The 23,554-nt window shown below is 38.4% G+C and overlaps 1 protein-coding gene across 1 annotated transcript in view; it reads left to right on the forward strand.

The window, feature by feature from the left end:
- Positions 1-2,783: 2,783 nt before the first annotated feature.
- Positions 2,784-23,554, forward strand: part of EOGT (EGF domain specific O-linked N-acetylglucosamine transferase) — a 37,643-nt gene continuing 16,872 nt past the window's right edge. The window contains exons 1-14 of the mRNA XM_039851582.1: positions 2,784-2,920; positions 3,698-3,861; positions 4,544-4,598; positions 6,899-7,122; positions 7,970-8,070; positions 8,682-8,790; positions 10,833-10,927; positions 11,257-11,361; positions 14,499-14,605; positions 17,220-17,323; positions 22,036-22,128; positions 22,473-22,544; positions 22,717-22,803; positions 23,486-23,554. Of these exons, the coding sequence (XP_039707516.1) occupies positions 6,913-7,122; positions 7,970-8,070; positions 8,682-8,790; positions 10,833-10,927; positions 11,257-11,361; positions 14,499-14,605; positions 17,220-17,323; positions 22,036-22,128; positions 22,473-22,544; positions 22,717-22,803; positions 23,486-23,554 (1,152 nt within the window). The 5' untranslated portion in view covers positions 2,784-2,920; positions 3,698-3,861; positions 4,544-4,598; positions 6,899-6,912. The remainder of the gene's footprint in view (positions 2,921-3,697; positions 3,862-4,543; positions 4,599-6,898; positions 7,123-7,969; positions 8,071-8,681; positions 8,791-10,832; positions 10,928-11,256; positions 11,362-14,498; positions 14,606-17,219; positions 17,324-22,035; positions 22,129-22,472; positions 22,545-22,716; positions 22,804-23,485) is intronic.

Raw genomic sequence — 23,554 nt, forward strand, 5'->3', positions numbered from 1 at the left:
GTTTCTAAGTCTTTTTGATAGGACTCTCATAGCCTTTGATGGCTTCCCTGCTTGCTCCACATGCAACATGTTTCAGGTTCATTTTGTTCATTTGCTGCCCCAGACCCCAAATTACCCATGTTTCTAGGAGTCTCTGTTCTTTTTAATGGGAAATGGTTTGTAGCAATCACAGTCTCAGTGCAAGGGGAGCTTGTTGCTATGGACAAAATAGAGATGTTGTAATAAATCATAAATTCTTAACTGGGCAGGTCATGGTGGGTAGTCCCACCCCAGGCCTATATAACTTGTTTAGTGGAAGGTTTTTAAGCCAGCCTTGTCCATTGTTCTTGAGCATCTAGGTTAATACACCTTTGAAATGCTAGAATACCCTTAGAAGGCGTAACCATCTTCAAGAGCACATAATCTTGTTAACTATCCTGTAATCCAATCCCTGCCTTGCATTATCCTACCTTTATGTAATCTTCCTTACATCCCCTCCTAATTCCAAATGCATAAAAGAAACTGCAAACTCTTATTTGAGACTTTGCTTTCTAGGAATCATCATTTTTTGCTCCAACTCAGAAATTCTCTATGGGTTTGGATGTTTCTTATGTCGACATTGCTATGGAGTTGGTTGTTTATAGGTCTTTTCAATGGATGATGGAGGAGGTTTGTTTTTAAAGATAAAATATATTGTTAATTCATATTGGAACCTGTAATTGAAATTTAGAACTACAAGATTTTTATATAACCTCATCAGGCTTACATCTGTATTACATGTTAAAATTTTCAGCTTGAAAGATGCCGTCTTAACCACTTCCATTTGGTTAATCCCAACCAACACTGCCACTAAGAATTTGGCTATTGAAAACAATTTATGATTCTTTTGTAATTCTTTTAGTCCTGAGGTACGTCCTACCAAGATGTACAAACTACGGTTCTAAGCCACTTGGGATAATTCTTCTGTTGTGGTATGCTGCTGATTCATGTAGATTCATTTATTTTCATTTTACTTTCAATGATAAAGGATTACTTTTTAAAATTTTAATTTTGTTTTATAATGTAAAATACATGATTCTAAAGTCACATCTATATAATGTAGATTCAGAGAAGTTTTTTTGTTACATCTATGTATATTCCCTTTCTCAGATAAATGACAGCATAGTACACATCCTTTTTCCACCATGCTTTTTCCACTCAATATGTCCTGCCGTGTCTAGAGAGACTACTCAATCCTTTTTCACACCTGCATAGTTCTAGATTGTGTGGATATACAGTAGTTTATTCTGATTAATCAGTCTCCTATTAATAGACATTTGAGTTTATTGTAATGTCAATTTGAAGAAAGTTTAAAACTAAATCTTAACATTGACTGATTTTTGGGGGGAAATTATATGTTGAGAATGGCTGTTGCAATAATACATAACTCAGTCTTATGTTCTTAAAGTCCCATCATGTTTGCTCTAAGGCTGAATGACTACAGGTTAAATGACTACAGGTGCCCCTTAAAGTAGCACCACGTGGGTGTCACACCAATTTAGTTGGCATGTATAGTCTTACAATGAGGCTATTCTATTTTTATAAGCCTTTCTTATGTATTATGTTTTTAAAATATATAAATGTATTTTATGTAATATATATATCACGCCACTCAATGGCAAACCAGCTTGTTTGAAAATTTATTTTAAATGCCTACAATTCATTTTGAATTAGCTAACAGGAAAGCTACATTTCCTGTACATGACCAAAATAGGACGGTGGCAAGTAAGCTGAAAAAAGCATGTTTAAAAATCACTGTCTTTATTGGTATGGGGTGGGCAAAATATGAAATAATAGAGCAATAGTTCCCTTAGAGGCAAAGTCTTTTACATAAAGAGTAAGTAGGTTAATGCTGTGAAGTGCTTTAGAATAACGAATGGTGCATGTCAAATACTTTATGTTTTTGCGTTATTTGAAAAAAAAAAAAAAGCCAGATTACATTCCTAAATCCAGATAACACTCATGCCTATTACTAACAGAACTTGTACAATTCTCATAATAACATCTAAAAAACATTATTTTAAAAGCATTTAAGCCTTTGGAAATAAATTGTTGCGTTTCCTATGATCACATTACTTAATATTGGTGACTTTATGTGTCTGAGCATAAGTTTATTTTATGGTGTCAACCTCCATGTAATCAGTTCAAGTTGAATCAGTATTTAATGATTAACTCTAGTATGCTCTCATAGAGATGCCAAGAGTAGAAGACAGTGTAGGAGATGGGCGTTCAAATAATTATGATAAAATAATAAACAATTAGATTTCAAGTAATTGTAAAATAATAAAATGATAAAAATTAAACTCCACAGAGCAGCACTTGAATTTGGTGAGTTTTCGGATAGGTAAGGGGAGAGTCAAGTATACTACTACGTAATGTGCGGGGACGCCAAAGATCCTCATCATCAGAAAATGCCCCAGATTTGAAAGTTAGGGTAGCTAGCTTCTGCCCTAATTAAGAAAACAGTAAAAATCGTCATCAATGAAACGCAACAGAATGGAGGAGAGTCAGGTTTTTTAATCTTAGGATCCTTTAAGCCTTATTGCTTTCTCCCAAAGAGGACACTCCAGCTTCTTTAGATGCCGCTTTTCTTTCTAGCTCTGCTGAGACAGCTGGCGCGGAGGCTCCCGCCCCGACCTCGGCCGCAGGGCCAGCAGATGGTGCCCACCAGCCCCTCCCAGCGCGCCCGCGTGGGGCTCTGGGCGCCCAGCCCTTGGCTGGCCCGGTGTCGCCCCAGGCTTCGGCCTCCGGCCGCCCCCTCCGCAGGCTCGGGCCCGCCTCCCCGCGCAGGCTCTGGCGCCCCAGGTTTCCGGTGAGCGGCAGTAGCCGGTTATGACGACTCCCTCCTTCTGAGCAGCGGCCGTCTCCTCCTCCTTCGGAGCCCTGACTCCCCCGGCTCCAGGTGGGACTCGCCCCGGGAATCCGCGGAGCCTTCACCGCCCCCTCCCCGCGGTGGCCGGGCTGTGCGCGCCTCTTTCGCCCAGGCACGCAGCGGGCGGTCCTGCCCGCTCCTGGCGCGGCTCCGCGGCGGGCTGCAGCCTCTCCTCCGGCTCCGCCAGCACCTTCCCACCGCCTGCGGGCCGGCGCTGGGCCTCCCGGGCCCCGGGCGCTCGGCCCCTTCGAGGTGCCTGTAGCGGGGAGGAATCCCCGTTCCCGGCCTGCGCCGCGCTGGCCAGGTTTCCCAGGCTCGGGCGGAGGCGCTCCCCCAGGACCCACCCAGGCGCGCGGGCGACCAGAGGCGTAGGGGTGCGGTGTGGGGTGGTGGGCGGCCCCCGGGATCTCTACGTTTGCCAAGCAGCCCCAAGCGGTGCCGGGGAGTGGAGAACCCCAGCGCCCCAAAGTGGCGGCGGAGGGTGCTCTCCGCTGACTCCGCAGCGCTGGTTACCCGTCTGAAGTTCTAGCAGAGTTGGCTGACCTCCACCTCGTCATCTGAGGCAGCCAAGCCTTTTCTCATCCCCTAGCCTTGTACCTATCGTGAGGCTTATGGCACAGTGGGGAGCCGTTTATGAGTCACTGTGAATCTCAAATTCGTTTAGCTTTTCATTTGTCCACTGCCTTCTTCGAACTTTCCCAAGCTCTGTTAGAGCATTGCCACATGTCGCCCAGCGTGGTCCCTATCTGCCTCAGCGTTTCACTTCTCATCTTTCAAGAGTTTCCCTTTTCTCTTTCCCACCTTTAGGCCTCTGGAAATCCAGTTAAGGGATACAGAAGTGGAGGGAGCAGCTGCTTTGCGCTGAAGGAAAAAGTAGCTCACCTGCTAAAGCTCCATCTGCTAGAGAATTGCCCATCCCTCTTTGGGGGCCTTGCAAGAGGACTCAACACCAGAAGGGCTTTCTGCCGAGGGTGAGTTCTCATGCACCAGCAGCCACCCTTTGCTAGCTTATGCGAGTGAGTACATGTCCTCTGCAAAAACCAGGTTTCTGATCTGAGTCTTTAGATTTTTCCCATAAGCTGAGCGTCACTCCTCCATGGATCAGTGGATTTGGTTGTGATGGCTAGAGCTAAGGACAATGGACTTGGATAACCAAAGGGCAGGACTTAGTCATACCAATGGCTTTATTACTGGGAAGGATGTTAAAGAATGAGACATCCTGCCTGTTGAAGTGTGAGGCCCAAGCAGCAGTAAGGCTCAGGTAGGTAGCTCTGATTCAGTGATTAGGGTTCCTAGAGTGAGAATCTAGTGAATTGTTTGCTCCGAGGAATGTTTTATCTGCCAGTACCAGTTGATTCCTCTATAAAGTGGACCATCTCCTTCCTGCTTACCATTAGAATCTGGTCTAAGTTACTGTGTTGAAAATGGTACCTGTAACTTTACTTTTAGCAGTATGGTATTCATTAAGGTAAAGAAAGCACCATGAGCCAGGCCTTCTGCTTAGTGGTTATCTCACTAAATGTCAGGCCCTTTGCTTATAGGTTATTTCAGTAAATTATTTTTCTCTTAATATTTCCTTTAATTCAGAATATCACCTGGATGGTAAAGTCTACTTTAACATCTTTTCAAGGTAATATGTTTCATTTCTGACAGGTTTTATGTAACTGAAACAGTGCAACAGCTTCTGGGTGGTCTGAGGATTACAGAGGTAAATATTTTTATTATAAGTTACCATTACTATTAATAAGTATTTTTTTATTTTTTAAAATTGCTGTCGGCTTACTGTTTGATAAAAGTCCTAACCAAAAAGATTAATTCAGTTCACTTTTACAACAGATAACAATATACTCTTTAGATACACCTAAAAGAAAAACCACTATATTTGCCACTGTAGAAGGGAAAGGATACTCTTGGTGTCCCTACTGTTCGGTTATGATCTGTTGGCTTTGGAACTTGAGGCTCGGTGGAACATAGCAGTCTGTTTCTAAAAGCTCCATCTCTATTGCCCATAGTTAATGGAGATTGCTTTTGAAAGTTGGGTTTTCCAGTATGCCCCAGTGACAGAAGACCTTACTGGGGAGCAGCTAATGTGCAATATGGCTCTATCATCTCGTGGAAAGAGCACTTTAAAAAAAATACAGAAAAGATACCACTAAAATGAACCAAGAATGGCATGATTATTGTCTGTGATGTACAGTAGAAATCTAGTCTGAGAAATTTAATCCTTATGGGTGAGTTAGAAATACAGTAAGGTCTGTGGCCATTATCTCTTTTCGCAATTCTAAAGCAGGACAGAGAGGGTTTAAAGGTCTGGTCTTTGAGGTAGACTGCCTGAATTTCACTCCTGAAGTTTTCTAAGTCTAAGTCCTATCATAGATTGTTATTATACCCACCTGAATGTAAGCTTCACAAGGGCAGGGAGTTTAGTTCTTGACTGCATGTTTGTTGCTGTATCCTTGGTACTTAAAAAAGTACCTGGCATGTAGTATATACTCACATACTGATTGTGATTATTAGTTTTTTATTCAGTGGATGCAAACTTGCTCAGAGCCATTGCACTTCCTTTTTTTCAAATACCTGGCATATTCTCTCTGCTCCTCATCATTCAGGTCTCAGCTCAAATGTTATTTAGCACCTCACACCCCATTCAACATGGCTTTCAACATTTATCTAATAAACACCTGCATAGTGGTTAATGTGCCAGATACATCTAAATACTTTACTAATATTTAACTCACTACAACCCTATGGGATTGGTTTATTATAATTTCCATTTTACAGATGGAAAAGCTGAGGTACAGAAAAGTTAAATGACTTGCTCAGGGTCGTACAATTTAAGAAGCTGTAGCTGGATTCAAACCTAGTACGTCTAGTTTTAAAGTCCATGTTCTTAACCACCATGCTATGTTGTCTATCATATTACCTTTATTTCAGGTATCCACAAATGGTCATATCAAGGCCTTCCTCCCATTTTTGTAAATAAAATTTTATTAGAACACAGCCATTCCCACTCCTTTAGCAGAGGCTGTGACTACTTTTCCACACAAAAGCACTGTTGAGTAGTTGTCACAGAAGACTGTATGGCTTGCAAAAATATTTACTATCTGGCTCTTTACAGAAAAAGTTTGCCATCCCCTGGTTTATTTGATTCATAGCCCTTACCATCTGAAATTGTTTATTTATTTACTTTATGTCTCTTGTACTAGATTATAAGATCCATGAAAGCAGGGGTCGTTCTTGTTTTGTTCACCCCTGTATATTTAGCTCTGAAAAGAGAAAAAAATTCTGAGATGTTCTAAATTAAATTACAGGGGCTGAGACTGTGAGAGACAGAACTGTTTGTTAATGGCTGTGGGCCAGCTAGTAGAAGACTTCTCACATGCCCATTGGGGTTTTGGTTTAATTTCTAGGTTGTTGTTTCCAAAGATTATTTAGCCAGGCACCATCTAACTCCATTAGCACCACCTCCCGCCCCGGGGGTGCTTGCACCTGGGCTTTCCAGACTTCTGCCCATAGCCACTCAACAAGAGTGAGATTTCTTTATGCAGACTCTTCTATCCCAGAGCTGAGGCTTTACCTTCTCCCACCCCTTTGTCTATAGCTCATGTGAATTCTTTCAGGCTATCTTTTTCTTCCCCTTTCTCCCTACGTGACTTATAAAAACACTTTCAAAATTCTGGGGCAGGGCATGTGCTATCTTTGCTACCTCGCCATGCTGCTGGTGGTTTATACTCCATGTCCCAAGACCGGTTTTTCTTCTGGCTAGCATTTTTAGCTCAATAAACCTTACTTATAAAAAGACTTTCCAGTAGTGGAAGTTAAGAAACTTTACTTTACCACCTCCTAACACAGTGCCTTGGCACATAACAGGTTCACAATAAGTATTTCCTGAATAAAGGAACAATAGTGGGTAATGTAGCAAAGTTCATTGTAATTATGCTTAGCCCTTGACCCCTTTGATTTTTAAAGGATATGTCTTAATGAACATGTTTTCAATTTGATCTCTAGGTTGGGAGGTTGCTATGTTAATGCTTCTTGTTTTTGGAATACTCCTTCATGATGTCCCACTGAGCAGCCAAGATGAGGCCACTCCTGAGGCTGATGGCATTCCAGGAGAACCTCTATTTAACTATGCCAGCCTCCGCTTGCCAGAAGAGCACATTCCCTTCTTTTTGCATAATAATAGGCATATTGCCACGGTCTGTGAAAAAGACTCACATTGTCCTTATAAGGTAAATATTATTTCTTCTCTTATTTATTTTTAAAAGTATGCGATTTAGGCTAACTTAATAGTTCTGACTTATAACTTGAACTTGAAGGTAGAATTCTATCCTTTGGTTGTAATGGGAGTCATTCATTGAATTTGATCTCACACTCCTGAGTGACTAAACTTTGTTTAAAATTATGTCCCAGTCATAGAAGTGAGATTTAAAATCTAAATTGCTAGTAAAATAAATATTATTTGTATACTCTATAAATGAATCAAATTAATTCTTTTTTTTTGCAGAAAAAGATATCTAGTTAAAAGTAACATAAGAATTTCACACCTCTTTTTTTAAATGCACTTAATTAAGACTGTTACTGTGACTTCTGTTTTCTGAGTTGTTGGAAAGGCCTCAAGTTGGAGCTAATTAAGACATCTCCTGAGGCCTTACAGATCAAAGCTGAGCATTGTGAGGAACTTCCTTTCCCATGGCGCTGGCACAGGAAGCTTGTGGTGAAGCAGACCTGGGATTCAGACTAGCATTGCTCCCCGGCATTGCAGAAGAGCATTCAAAGTTCCCTGGCCCACAGCAGCTGCTGTGTCCCCCCCAGGATTGCAGAGCTCTTCATGTCTTGTGGGGTCTGCTGATCCTGACTGATGATGTTGGGAGTGGTGGTGATTAAAGATAATTGTTGTTAAGAACGTTAAAACTACTATTCTTAGAATTTACTCGTTATTTTTATGAAATGAATATGCATTGTCAAACATAAAAGCAAAAGTTCTATAAAGCTTTGTTTTCTTCATGGAGAAACCTAAGAGTCCTCTCTCAATGTCAGAAGGGAGGCCAGTCTAAATGTACATATTTTATGTTCTAGAAACACTTAAAAAATCTAAAGTATTGCTGGGGTTATGAGAAATCCTGCAAACCAGAGTTCAGGTTTGGTTACCCTGTTTGCACCTATGTCGACATGGGATGGTAAGTTTCCAGATGGAATAACTTCTCCCCTTTAAGTCATCTTTCTCTGCAGTATTTGCTGATGCTCCAATTCCTATCGAGGCTTTTTTGGTTTTAGGTAGTAATTCATTATGATATTAATTTGTTTACAAAGTCATGGATTCAACTTGACTAACGCCTCTCCCACCCCCCGCCCCCCAGGAATATCTGTCATTTCTTCTGCCAGAGGGAGAAAACAGAGTAGATCACAGAAAATACTTTCCCCCAACAAACACTAAGAAAATAAATCGATGGTTTCCTCTTGATTCTGAAGGAGAGTTAAGTTTAATTAGTATTTCTAATACATTGCAAGGTTAATGGATTAAGAAAACTATAGTAATCAACAGTTCAGTCTCTTTAGTTCCAGATGACCCTAACTTCATACATTTCTGTTCTGTATTTTTATTATAAGGGAGTAAGTCTATTAAAACTTATTTTGGTAACTTCAGATAGCAAGAGATAGTTTTAGGAAAATTATGATAGTGTACTTAAAATCAATGGTAAATTTCTGGCAATTTAACCTTTAGAAAGAAAATTCAAGGTTCAGAAAAGTAAAAAGAAAAAAGTCACAGAATCTCTTTGTTTACAAATAGGACAGATACCCTGGAATCAGCCCAGGACATATTCTGGAAACAAGCTGACTTCGGATATGCTGGAGAGCGGCTGGAGGAACTTCATGTGCTCTGTCAGCCTAAGGAAATGGTGGGTGTTTAGCCTCTTAGTATCCAAGCATGTTTATTTTAAAATACTTGTAATGTTTAGCTCGTAATATAAACACAAAGTAGATGGTGCTGTGAAGGGCTCCCTCACTCTCATGTATTTATTGGCTTGGACTTTTATTTAACTTCCAAACACAGGTGGTTCTGTGTCAGATGGGAACCATGTCCTCGTTTTCACACATACATCAGGTGACCATATTTTGAGACAGTTAAAATATCACTAGGTTTAGAATTTTTCCCCCAATCTGTGCTAAAGAAGACAGTTTCATCTTTCCAAATTCCCCTTGCAAGTAGTTTGGGACAGATGATATACCCCCACCGTACTGCTCTTTGTTTGTTTAGAACTTTACAGTTTGCAGAAAGCTGTCCTATGTGTTAGTTAGTTCAGTTCTCACAAGGATAGAAAATAGGCAGGGCAGGTATTACGAATGCCACTTGACCAGAGAAGACAGGGTCCTCAGAAAAGTCAAGCAACTTCTTCAAGACCACATAGCTACTACATAGAGTTAGTTGTACATCTAGAATTAAAATGCAGGTTTTTTCTGTTTGCTGTCAACTGCGCCACATTGCACTCAGTTGGTAATACAAACATGTTATCTAGAGGCAGTTTTGGGGTAGTTCATAGAAGAGCAAGCTCCACATTCCAGAGTTCAAATCCTGAATCTTGGACAAGGCGCCCAACCTGTCTGTGTTTCAATTTCTTCTGCTCTTAAGCCATGCCTATTTCATAGATTGTGGTTAACATGAAATAAGATTCTGAATATAAAAATGCTCAGTGCAGGGCCTGGCTCCTAGCAAAGAGCTCAGTGTTTTTAAAGGTCCATGGAGTTTTAAGCACTTATGACTAGGATCTGTTATCTCCCAATGTTTTTGAACCCTGGTGGAGTTTCTGAAATCTCAGAGTCTCCATTATCTCCAGGCAATCCAGAAAAAAAAAAATTAATGCACTTGCATTAAAAAAAAACAAAAAACAAAAAACTAAATACATGCTCTATAGCACTTTTGGAGGATATCACCTAATAGAACTTTGAGCAGTTCTCACAAGGTGGATTAAGCAGTGGATTAAGCAGTTCTATTGAGGAAGCAAAACATTAACCCTCACTGCTGCAGGGTGCCTTTAACCGATGCTATTTCATATATGTTATATCCTCTGGCTGGTGTCTAGCTGTTTATGTGGAAAGGGCAAAGGAGGAGCCACTGCTTTACCTGGCACACCTCTTCCAAGGCAGTTTGTAGAATGTTTTCCTGGCCAAGATCTGTCTGCCTATGTTTTGTGCTATTAGAATATGATCCCTTAGCAACCATGGATTCCAAAATACCATGCAGGTCAAGATTAAAGCCTGTGTTCATTGAGAATTACAGGAGAAATAGTGAAATGGTATTTAAATCTATCTATAAATAAAATCCAGATCAGACAAAAGTTTTTGGAACTGTCCCTCTCTCAATACAAACCAGATTGGTAGAAATAGAAACAGGCTCTGGTAGTTGACTCTTAAACTCATTTATTTCAGTGATTTCGAAAACATTTCCTTGTGTTGCTGTTCAGACAGGGGCCCCACACATTTTGTAGCTGGCATACTGCTCTGTCAGCCTTGTCTCATGTATGTATTCTTCCTTGTTTCATTTGGCTTTTTCAAAATGTTCTCCCCTCCCACACCCCCAAATGCTTTTTTACAAAGGTGGGATAGTGATGGCTCTGAGTGCCTTTTTTGGGGGTTGGGGGTGGGGACTGAACCACGCATACAGCTCTTGTCTTTAGAATTTGAGGTGATATAAATAGAACATTTCGAAGTTCTTTGTAGTCACCTAAAAGCGTGAAATTGGCAAAGCTATGCTTGGCTAAAGTCTGCTTGGGATGGGGAAAAATCCTTAAACAGAAGCAGTCTTTGGGAAGCTTTCCTCATCACATTGTGTGGTTTCAACCTGAAGGTGTACATATAGTCAGCATGTCCAGCAAGTTTGGGTATGTCCTCGAAATGTTAATACTCAGAGTTATTTTTTTTCTTTTTCTTAACCTTATTTCAGAATGACTCAAGTCTGGTATGTTCTCGTTATCTTCAGTATTGCAGAGCAGCCAATCTCTATCTTGATTTAAGAAACATCGAGAGAAACCGTGACAGGTATTTAAGTGACTGATACTAAATCTAATGGAAATTCTGAAATATTTTCAGGCCCAGCAATATGCTTTAGATAATGTGGTGATGAGGTTGGAAATGGTTGGGGGATAGAAGACCCCAATTGGCCATGAGTTGATCATAAGCTGGATTATGAGTCCATCATGTACCTCTATCATTCTGCTACTTTTGTATGTGTTTGAATCATTCTATTAGAAAGTTAAATTCTGATGAAAAACTGATTTTGGAAATTGAGAAACTACCTTGGTTACAATCAATATGCTTGAGTCATGAAAAAATTTCTGAACTCAATTTAATATTTTGTTACTCACCAGATTTAAGGAAGATTTTTTCCAGGATGGTGAAATTGGAGGACACTGTAAACTTGACATTCGTACGTTGATGTCTGAAGGTCAGCGAAAGAGCCCTCTGCAGTCTTGGTGAGATTTTTAAAAAATATATGTTTCTAAAATATTTGCCTTCATTTCTGGTTCTTGCAGATGCGGGTAGTAATTTTCAAATGGAAAATGTTACTTCATTCGTAGATAATTTGGCATGAGCTTTCGGGAAGTGATGGCTACAGAGTGAATCTGTCAGTTATTTATGAATCAAATATATGTTCATAAAATATTAGGAACTATATATAGTACTTACTGTTTGCTAATGAAAGAAAAAATAAGTTCAAAAGTGAATTTTTATTAACTTCTAATAATTGCTGCATGTGTTTTGGGAAATACATTTTTTTAAAGAAGTATACATTTATCTAATTATATCACAAACATATAGAGAAGTATAAAGTTTGTGTTATGAAAGAGTGAACCTACCTGTATAATATTTACCCAGGTCAAAAATACACCATCATTATCACCCCAGACACTCTCCTGGTCACAACCCCCATCCTCTTCTCCAAAGGCAAATCCTATCCCGACTTTCAACACCAGTGATTAGCTTTTTGAACTTTATATAAATTGAGGAATACATTTTGATTTAAAACATTTTAAATATTAAACTAGTTTTATAGTCTATGAAGAAATTTATCATCTCTAGAAATTAATGAATTAGGATAATTTAAAAAACTTTTGATTTAAAAATAATTTTAGACTCATAGTTTCCTTTAATGACCACATCTTACGTAACCATAGCACAATGATCAAAAACAGGAAATTGACATTCGTACATTTGGATTTCATCAGTGCTTATATACTCTCATTTTTTCTTTTTTGGATGTGTAATTCTATGAAATTTATACCACATGTCTAGGTGCATGTAACCACTACCACAGTCAGGATACAGAACTGTTCTATCATCCCCCCAGAACTTTCATGCTACTCCTTTATAGTCTAAGGTTCTGAGTACCCAATTCCAGGGAGAGAAAGTTCCAACTCTCTAATCACATGGTTGATTCTGGAAACCAGCCCCCAACTTTGAGGTGGTCCAAAAGCTACCTCATTAACAACAAAAGATGTCTTTGTGGGTCTCATCATTTAGGAAATCCCAAGGGTTTTAGAAGCTCTGTGCCAGAAATGGAGATGAAGACCAAATATATGTATTATAAATCACAGTATCACAAGTCACATAGAATACTCTTATATAATGTTAATTTTTGAGGTCAAATGTTCATCCTAAGCAAACCCTTCAGGGCAATAATCTAGCATACTTTTGTATGGCATTCTGCGGTCTGCAATGCAGCAACTGCCGTAATAGAGTTTTGCAATAGGAGTTCCTATTTCCTAGTGGGCATTTTGATTCCTAGTACATTTTGATATCTGATTCCACTTGGTAGTTTCCTAGTGTGTGTTTGTATTAGTTATTTATTGCCATGTAACACGTTTTCTAAAATATACTGTAGAATATATGTGTGTTTATTATCTATTGCTGTGTAACAAATTGCTCCAAAATTTAGCAGCTTAAAACAACAAATGTTCATTATCTCACAAAGTTTCTGATGATCAGGATTTGGAGGCAGCTGAGCTGGGTGATTGCAGCTCAGAGGCTCTCACAAAATCACAGTCCAGTCGTTAACAAGGGCTGTAGCCATCTCTAGATTTAACTGGGCTTGGAGAATCTGCTTCTAAGCTCACTCATAAGTGTTAACCTTAAACAAATAGCTCGCTATTTCTCCAGAAAAATGGGTTTATTTGGAAATAACAAGGAATTGCAATTAAGGACATGCAGTCTAAAAGTGAACCATGCCCAAGCCTAGAGGACAAAGGAGAGGAACATTATTTTATAGAGGAAACAGGGAGTTTAGAGGCGCCGTTGTAAACAAAGAGCCTATTGGAGGAAACTAGGAATTCGAAGTATAGTGGCTTTTCATTGGATGAGTTGTAAGTCTTTCATTGGTTGAGTAGGTTCTTAAGTGAGAAATTCCTCCTTCTTACTGTTGGAGTAGGAGAGTACTAAACATCTTCCTCTTGAAGATGGAAAGTACTGTCTTCCTGTTTGGAGTAATTGACAGTGAGTAGCACATAAGAGTTCCCACTTCAGGCCCTTCCAACTCCAATTTAAATGAGGTTTCTGTTAATTAATCTTCACATAAGTTTCAGTTTCTCTCTGGCGATTGGCCAGAGATGTCATTTTTTTGCCATGTGGGCCTCTCCCTAGTGCTGCTTACAGCATGGCAGCCAGCTTCCCCTAGAGCACAGTGGCTTAAAAGCGGGGGGGGCAGGGAGAGGGAGAGCATGCCCCAAGATGGAGGACTTAGCCTTTACATACCCTAATCTCTGACACACCATAGCTTCTGCCATCTTCTGTTCATTCTAAGTGAACCACCAAGTCTAGTCCACACTCAAAGAGGAGGGAATTAATCTCTACTTTAATGAAGGAAGAAGTATCAAAGATGTGCGTACATATTTTTGAAACCGCCATATTTCAGCATCGTGTGTGTTTTAAAAGGATCTGTCTGATATTTGTTTTACATCAGACGTAGTTTAAAAGATGACATGTTAGAAACGATCTTTAGGCTAACTCTCTCTTGCCACATGCCTCTGATTGTCTTCTTTTGTGTGGAAGAAACCTGTGTCATGTGGCTTCCAAAGACATTTCTGAGAAAAACACTTTCCCCACTTCTGGGAAGCTTAGCTGTTCTGAGACACTTGATAATTCTTTCAATGCTTTCTTTCTCAGAATCCAAGCAGTCCATCACAAGAGATCTTTTGGGTCAGTGTTGCTTCTGAGCCTTGTCAGACTACAGGAATCTTTTTGAATCTTCCCACTTTACTGGTAGATTATTTAGCCAGCTCAATGTGCATATTTCTTCTTTGTCTGGCAAGTTACCAGTGTATCTTGCACTGAAATTTTTTTTCTTTTGAAGGAGAATTCAAATTTATTACGCATGGTCCCAGAGGAGCTAGTGCTCTGAAGATCTGGGCCTTGCATTGAAATTTAAAATCACTTTTGTTCATATCTCAACAGTAAAATAAGTATCCAGTTATGTTAGTAAGTTTGAGAAATCTCACATGTATTCCTAAGAGCTTATTCTAGAAATAGAATCACTCTAATGAACAGATCTGAAGTTACAGTGTAGTAGAAGGTAAAGAGAATCCCTTTGAAGACTTCTCCCAATTCATATTTCCAGGTTTGCTGAGCTCCAAAGCTATACACAGCTCAACTTCAGACCTCTAGACAATGCTAAATGTGACATTGTTATTGAAAAACCAACCTATTTCATGAAGTTGGATGCAGGTGAGAAGTTAATTTGTCTGTTATTTATTTATTAGTTAATGAGGCTTTGATCCTTTTATATCATGTCTATGTAGTGATTTCTTATGGCTTGGGGAAGCAGCATGACATTAAACAGTTTTACTTTCTGCTTTCTAATCTGAAGAAGTGAACTAGTTTGAATTTCTCATTAGTTAATACCTTTGATATTTTAGAAGAAATCTGCACATTTGTATCAAATGACTCAATCAGAAGGTGAGAGAAAAAGGTATATGTATACTTTTTATAACTAAGTTTACCCCATCTCCTTTCTCTAATCACTTGGTTTAGATTGTGCCTCATTAGACATTTTTTCAAAAGCCTTTTATGTACTGTGAGTGGCGAAGGAACGCCAATGACCTCTTGTGGCAAACTTTCTGATACTGTTTCCATGACTGAAATGAACTTAAAATTCCTCTGAACATCAGCTCTGCAGTTTATTCTTGGTAAAAAGTTAAAATTACAATGGTTTTCTTCCATTTATGTCTATTGCTTCTTTCAGCTTGCAAACACAGTTTTAACTTTGTGAACTGGTTTTCCTGGAGAGGAGAAACATGAATTCTACTACATTATCTCTCTCATCATAAGAGATGAAGATGTCATACTGTATCAAAATTCATGAGAGGCTGGGCTTACAGTGAAATATAGAGAGCCCTCTGTCACAAATATTTCAGACTTACTATAATTTATTGATCATATTTTTAATGTGCTTTGCCTTCTGAAGTCATAATTTTTATATTACAAAGTATTAGGTTCAGAAATCAGACAAGTTTAAGTTTTCGAAATAAGAGCAAGTAAAAATACTGTTTGAGGTCCTGACTCATTTTTTAAATATGCAAATTAAAAAGGGACAAAGAAAACACTGTGATCTGTCTATAAAAGAGTGAGTATGTGTGAACTGTTCAATTTATGTAGATACTTAAACAATGAAGTATGTAAAGTAGGTATAATAGACCATGGTAGATATATGCCATTTCATATTCATAACTATATTCATAACTACTTTTTTCTTCTAACTTATGCTGTTAACTTTTCCTTTTCATATTAACTCTTTCCTTGAGAAAATGAGCATTCTGCAGAGCAAGACTCACTAGGGGGCACATTTCTTTAGGACAGAACCTGCGCTTTCTTTTTCATTTATAAATCCTCATAGCACCAAGTATTTTGTACATGCCGCCTTCCTCGAGAAATGTTATGAACCTGCGGAATGATACATTCAGGGGAAGCTAATGTGCACGATGTGCTCACCTGGGGTAAGGGGAATTGGAAAAGAACTTTCTTTTTTTCGTTTATTTGAAAATATGTTCTTTGCTGAGATTTCTCTGGGAGAAAAAAGGAGCCCCTCCAAATATTCATCTAATATACCACTCTAAAAATAACTGAGTATTTTTTAGCACTTATTTTCTGGCACACAACGTTGTTATTTACGGTGGGATTGAAGTCAGAATATTTTATGATTTCTACTTTTAAGAGTCACTGATTTTCTTTCATTCATCATTTTCCCCCTTTAAGGTGCATGTTTAAATGTCAATTTTTGGAATTTCATCCATTTTAGATTTGCTCACTTCCAGGTTGAATATCGCGTCCTGCACACCTAAGTTAGCAAAAGAGAGAGAGAGGGGGAGAGAGAATATGAATGTTTATTTATTTATTTAATAAACATATGAATATGAATTCATAAGAATTCAAAAGAATATGAATTGTTTGTTTGTTTGTTTGTTTATTTCGGGGGGTTCTTTTTAATGATGGACTTAGGAACTTACAAATAGCAGCACTTGTGCTCCAGTCTTCTCTGACCCAGCAGGACCAGCTCGTCTTCATTGTTTCACTATGTGCCAGCTCTGGGGCCGGGTAATTTTAGATAATCTTTGCATTTCTCCTAACAAAGCTGGCACCTAAGTATAATGATTTCCTGTTTCTAGTAGAGAGCTTAGGTACTTTTATCTGAGAACATTGCTCGTGAATGGCTGAGCTGGGATTCAACCCAGTTCTGATTCTGAAGTTCATGCTCTTTCAATTAGGACATGAGACTTTCAACTCTTTTAAATGACTTTAGCCCTTCAGCCCTTTTTTCCAAAAAGCAATGCTGTAGTGATTAAATAGGAAAAAAAGAGACAGAAATGAAAGATACAAAATGTTAATAGTTGCCATCATTTTCAATAGTTCTATGATGAATAGGTGTCGCCTAATTGATTTTTTAAAATAAATGATCGTAAAACATAACAATCAGTCTTTGTGGGCCTATAATTCTATGCAATTTTGAGCTAAATAGACTGTTTTGTTTATTTATTTATTTATTTACTTACTTACTTACTTATCTCTGGGAAATTTATGATCATTTGTTACTTAGTGTATATGGGGGGAAAATGTATTCCTGATTTCTAAGTAACCAATTTTAAAGTGAATTTTCGAACCCAGTCAATCTGTAAATTGAGTACTACCTGAGTATAGAAGATTTCATGTTTAGAAAAACTTGTCTTTTTCCCATTTATTTCAGCTAAAAGTCTATCACATTATAAATAGATGGGGTAGAATAAAAACTGTATAATCATTTGTTCTTTGGACTTAATTAATTTGGATTTCTTTTTTCCAATACTAGGTGTTAACATGTATCACCACTTCTGTGACTTTATCAATCTTTATATTACTCAGCACGTTAATAATTCATTCAGTACAGATGTGTACATTGTGATGTGGGACACGGTAAGTGAGAGTATACTGTAAGCCTCAGCTCTATCTTTGCTTTGCTCAATAAATCTGTTACTCTGATGTGGTGAAATAGAATTTTCTAATACACACACATTTAAATAAACATATGCAGAATGTGTCTGTGTACATGTATTTACATGTATGTATACGTATGGGCAGATACATAGGTAGGTATACATACCTTGGTTCTTTGAATTTTAGAGTGAGGCAGTGGAAGATTTTTTTTCCACCTTTGGGCAGGTGGAACTCCAGAGACCAAAAACTTGTGCTTAGTGTTCCTCTGAGACAAGTATATGAAGACTGTCGTTCTATTGACCTCTGACCACTCCACGCCCCTGCATGGCTCACGTGGAGCAGCTTGCCTGTATTTACAGTTTGTCCTGCTGTAATTATTGTCTACCTTTGCTTACCTGCAGCTTTCCTCTTGCTGCTTGTGTCATGACAATTGTGCCATGTGTATGAGCTCACTACGCAGGGCAAGACTTGGTCATGCACATAAATACTACACCCACTATTTGCTTATTTGTTTTTAGTGTTGTCTTTTTTTTTCTTCCAGTCTTTCTTTTCCTGCCTTTTCCCTGCTTTTTTCCATATTGGCCCCTCCACCTGCCAAGGTAACCCCCACCAAGAGTTGCCCAGTACTGGGGCAACTGTGAAATGGGATAATTATAGTATCTACTTCAGTGTCATTTTGAGCATAAACCATATAGTGTATGAATAGTCACAATGCCTGACACACAGCATGTGTGCTGTGAATGTTACCCTATGACAAAGACAGTGATAAGAACGTGTGGTTTGTCGTATACGTGAGAGAGGCTGCCTAAACTGGGAAGGTGGAATGCCCCGCAAGAAGTCATCTAAGGTTCAGCTAAACATTCTAAGTCACAAGACTCGTTGGCCTCCCTCTCAACATGAGTATTCAGAACGCTATTACAGGAGAACCACAGCTTGCTGGCAGGGCAGCATTAGGCATTTCTTTCTGAAGGAGTCCTTCTAGCAGCGCACACAGCACAGCTCAAGTGCGAGGAGATGGGATCCACCTGGGGCAGATACAGAATCTCCTGGGACAACTCCATTGGCAAAGCCCCAGGATCCCCATAAGAGATCCAGCCAGTCATAAGAGTCAGTGTACCCTTTCCCAGTCCAGGTGCAATTTACCTATCAAGCATCTTTTTAAATCATAAGTAATTGTACCTAGAAACACAGTTGACATGTGCTGTCTTCATTTCCTGAGAGAGCAGAGCTAGATAGTTAACTGAAGGTCAGATTCTTGTGCAGAAGGGGAAATGGTTTTGCTAATACTTTTTCACTTATATGAAGTTCATAGTCGAGCTGCCTAGAAAGTCGTTTGATTTGAAGTCAGATGAGAATTGATTCTTTAATTCTTAGCATGTTAATGCTCACTTTTGGTTTCCCTCCTTGCACGTTTTTATGTGTCCCTTTGTGTTCCAGTTTTATTGCTAACACAGTTACATTTCTGAAAATGTTTCTGTGAGCGAAGATCACAACAGTCCCTTTCTTCTTTTTGTGTAAGTGCTTCTAGGCCACAGTCACCAGCCATAGGTAGCCTTGAATGATTAACTCAAGGTGATTGTGCTTTTTAGAAAACGATACCTGATGTTCTCATTTAATGCTCACAATCCTCCATGGACGAGAGTTTTTATTAGCTTATTTTACAGATGAGGAATCTGAGGCTCTGGGCTGTTCTACAGTAACACAGTCAGCAAGGGGCGGAGTCAAGGGTTCCTGTCCAGGAAGTCTAACCCCAGATCAATGTTCAGAAACCACAGTGCTTTATAGCCTCCCTACAGTTCCGTGCAGAACCAGTTAGATTGATGGAAATTTTTCCAGACACTTTCCAGAAGCTTCTTTATATCTTGTTGCTTGCTTTTCCATGTCTTCCTCAAATGAACTAAGTTAAACTGAGCCAACTTCTCCAACTCTCCCTTCTCTGTGTCTGCTGGGTTGGAGTAAATGGGATGCACAGCCCGCACGAAGTTCCCAGGTTACTCTGGTAACGGGGCACATGATGTCAGGGCAGTTGGACTGCGACTGGCCTGGACACACAGGTAGTATTTAGCCCAGCAGGTTGGGTGCCCTGATGTTACCTCCCTCCTCTACTGCTCTCTGTGCTTCCATTTTAAACCTGTGTCTTGGTCAGAGAGGCCTTTACTAGTTGCTCATTCAGCTTCTCAGGACAGGCAGGTCTGCAGGGTTGCTCCAGAAATGAGGCCCACAGAATTCTGAAGGTTGGATGGGGATAGTGTTAAGGTGTTATGTGGCCACTGACTTTTCTCTTTTGCTGGTAAGGTCTTGAATAAAACAACACTATGACTCCCAGGCTGACTGTGATTTGAATCCCTGATAGTGGACAGTGGTGCCTCAGAGCCAGTCCTCAAGGCCTCAGATAATCTGTGTGGCCAGGAGAAGGGCAGAGAAGTGGCTTTGGCTGCAGTTCAGGTCTTAGTGACCTTTCACAAACTGTGCCCAGAAAGAGGCCTATGAGGCCTTCCCTTTAGCCCCTGCAAAGTTTAGCAGTTTGGCCTCTCCCTTCAGGCATATGGCTTCCTTGTTGGGATGGGTAAGGCCACCAACCTGACATGAATTAATGGACACTTCTGCAGAATTTCTAGGCATAGAAGGGTTGCTCTTATTAACAGAATTACTAAAAGGCGGGGATTGCTGGAAGCTTTCCATATTTTCTTGCACTGAAAAGTAATTTAGTTTTATTATTTTCAATTACACAAGTAATATCTGGTTATAATGAGTTCAAACAACACAGAAGTATATAATGTTAAAAAAATTATTTCTCTTCTCTATTTTCCATAAAGGTAATTGCAGTTATCATATGAGAGTCCCTTGTTAAACTTTTTATTTGAATAAATGTAAATATATTTTTATAGAAAATATACTCTGTTTCATATTATTAATTTAATATTATGTCATGGACATATTTCCAGGTCAGTACATTTAGGGTTATTGCTTGCTAGTGGTATTCCGTTCGATGAATAGAATACCACTAGCAAGCATGTATGCATTTATCCCCGACCCACTCAGATCACGTTGTTTGTTTCCAGTTCTTTGCTGTTTGCTGAAATGCTACAGTGAACATCCTTCTCATATACATATGTCTTTACACACTCATCCTAGCATTCCTGTAGGATAGATTTCTACAAGTAGAAATTCTAAGTTATAGGTTATATGCATGTTTAAATTTGACACGTGCACAGGAGGAAGTGTTATTTTTAAAAATATCCAAATATTTTGCAATAAGAGGCTAGAAAGAAGTCCTTCCTTCCCTCATGACAGATCATTTGAATTTGAAGGACATGGAAAAGAAGCTTCTAAAGGTGGTTATTACTAAATAATACATGATTATCCTGAAAAGGGATCAATGAGGATTAATATATTTTGTAATTAAATTTTCCTTTTAAAAATATCCTATTTTATTTGAGGTATTTTATCTCAACTATCTGTCTAGAGTCACTTCTTTTAATTGCCCCTTATTTCTTATTGAGCCAGAACAGAAACATTTCACTTGTGATGGTGTTGTGAAGGGCCTTTATTAGAATGGCAGTAGAGAAGCAGCCAAAGAAGGCATTTTTTTTTTATCATCACATTTAACAGATTTCAATAACTTTGAAATAACTCTAAAATGTGCAACATAAAATTTTCATAACCTGAAAAAAGAAAATGCCATAGGATAAAAAGACACGAACATAATGAATAAAATGTATAATCAGCTGAGACCTTGACTGTAATCCTACAATACGTTTCTTATTTCTGTTGGCTGAATTTTTCAATCTAAGTTATACCAATTTAAAATAAATTGATCTTTTTCCTTTAGCTGATGGAGCGCATAATTAATTTCTCCTTTTTAGAAATGAGATGCATTTGGTAAATGTACTAGAAAGAACTGGTTCTTGCTGAGAGGCAACTGCCCTACAGAGGTTATGAACATGGAGTCCAGAACCAAACACTCTGGGTTTAATCCCAGCCCTGCAAATATACCAGCTCTACGATTTTGGAAAATTACTTAAATTGTGTCTCAGTTTCCTCATCTGTAAAATGAGGATATTACCTAGCTTATTAAGTTTGTGGGGTGGTTTAATATGTTAATAATGTCAAGAGCTTAGTGTCTGCGACAGGAATTTGCAAGACGCTATTATTATTATTACTCTCATTAATGTTAGTGGAGAATTATGTTACTCAATAGACAATGGATAGATCATAGCGTTACATACATTGTATTTCTAATGTTAAAACTTTGAAGGCATTTTCTTGCTCTAAAGTTTATTTCCAAAGGCGTATTCTATTTACGCAGATGGTTTTTGCTGGCTGAGCATATCAAAGTGTGGATAGATGGTGGTGTATGTATGTGTTGTGTATATCTGTAATTTGGATAGAAAACACACACATAAAACTACAGTTTCAGACATGTAAATACAAAAGACTAGGGTGGAAAAACAAAATACGTCTAGCAGACTAAGATTATAATTGCGGTGATTACTTTTGTTGATATTATATCAAATTAGGTACTTACTCCATCCCAAGATAAAAATTCCATTTTTCTTATATGGATTTTATGAGCTTGTTTAGGATCGTTAGTTCTTAACACTAACAAGCTAATGTGGGTACATTGTGCATTCTTGAAAAGCGATGTTGACTCTTTTTATTGCCCTAACTTACTGTGTTTCTATTTTCAGAGCTCTTATGGATATGGTGATCTGTTCTCTGACACATGGAAAGCATTTACTGATTATGATGTTATACATTTGAAAACCTATGATTCCAAAAGGGTACTGGAAATTTTACTGAAATGTCTGTAAATAATTGTCATTGCAGATCACTCATCAAGTAAATACTTAATATGAGTTTCTATTAGCCATTATCATTAATTTCTGACTTTTCTCTTTTTACAACTGGAATCCTCATTGTTATTTACCATGAAGCTTTTAAAAACATTTTTTCCATAGCTTTTCCAAAAACATGAATGTCACCTGAATGAAATAGTTTGCTATTCAAAATATTTTAATGTAAAATAGATGTTACTTAAAATTGATTTTCTGTAATTATAAGGGCTATTTCAGTGTGAAGGGTACAAATTGTCTTTTCTTACCTTTTAAAATATTTTCGTTGTTAGGTATGTTTTAAAGAAGCTATTTTCTCACTACTCCCCAGGATGAGATATGGACTGTTCTATAACACCCCTCTGGTAAGCATGTTATTTATTGTAGAATTTATTCTTGATAATTTAAAGAATTATCTTGATAATTTATAGAATTTATTCTTGGTAATTTAAAGATAACATTTATATATGACTTGAGATTATCTTCAGTAGTATATACAAATACTCATTGTAATATGAACTATTGTTTTTGTTCTAGATATCTGGCTGTCAAAATACTGGCTTGTTCAGGGCATTTTCTCAGCATGTTCTACACAGACTAAACATCACACAAGAGGGACCCAAGGTAATGAATACACAGCAGGTCCTCAAATAATGTTGTTTCATTCAGTGCCATTTTGTTATAACATTGATGAGATGCCGTAGGAACTTAACTCTTGTTTATTCAATTAGCCTGGGGTAACATTGGTTTTGTTATATGCCATTTTGCTTAAAGTCACAGAACCTATGAGGTAATGTTGAGGGCTTAACTGCATTATGAGTTCTGAGGTGGGCTTGACTTTTCACTCTGAATAAAAATCAATACCACCTTTGCAGAAAAAGAAATACTTAGAAGACAGCGTTTTCTGTGTTAACAACTTCTGACCTCGAGTAATCTGAAATCAGATGTCAACAACCTATGAAAGATAAACTAGGGATAGTGAAAGAAAGTGCTTCTCCTTTTCTTTTTCTCTTGCCATATCGCTCCATCTTCCCCTAAGTCCCTAAGTCGCACAACCTCTGCTGAAAAAGACTACCCAACTAACCAAACAGAAGTGTCACGAACAGGTTTTATCTTTTGTGGCAAAAGTAGATGCATTTTTATTCCCTGAGAGAACTGTGAAGGAACCAGGCTTTTTAAAAAAAAGTTCCATAAATGTGTCCTTATAGAGTTTCATCTCTTTGTGAAAATCACATTTTAGGTTCAGGTGTTCATTCATCTGTCCAGGCATACACAGCATTATTTTGCTTTTTCTTTTTGATTACAGGATGGAAAAATTCGAGTCACCATTCTTGCACGGAGCACAGAGTACCGGAAGATACTGAACCAAAATGAG

This window comes from Pteropus medius, unplaced genomic scaffold (assembly GCF_902729225.1).
Source record: "Pteropus medius unplaced genomic scaffold, Ma_sr-lr_union100, whole genome shotgun sequence".
NCBI lineage: Eukaryota > Metazoa > Chordata > Mammalia > Chiroptera > Pteropodidae > Pteropus > Pteropus medius.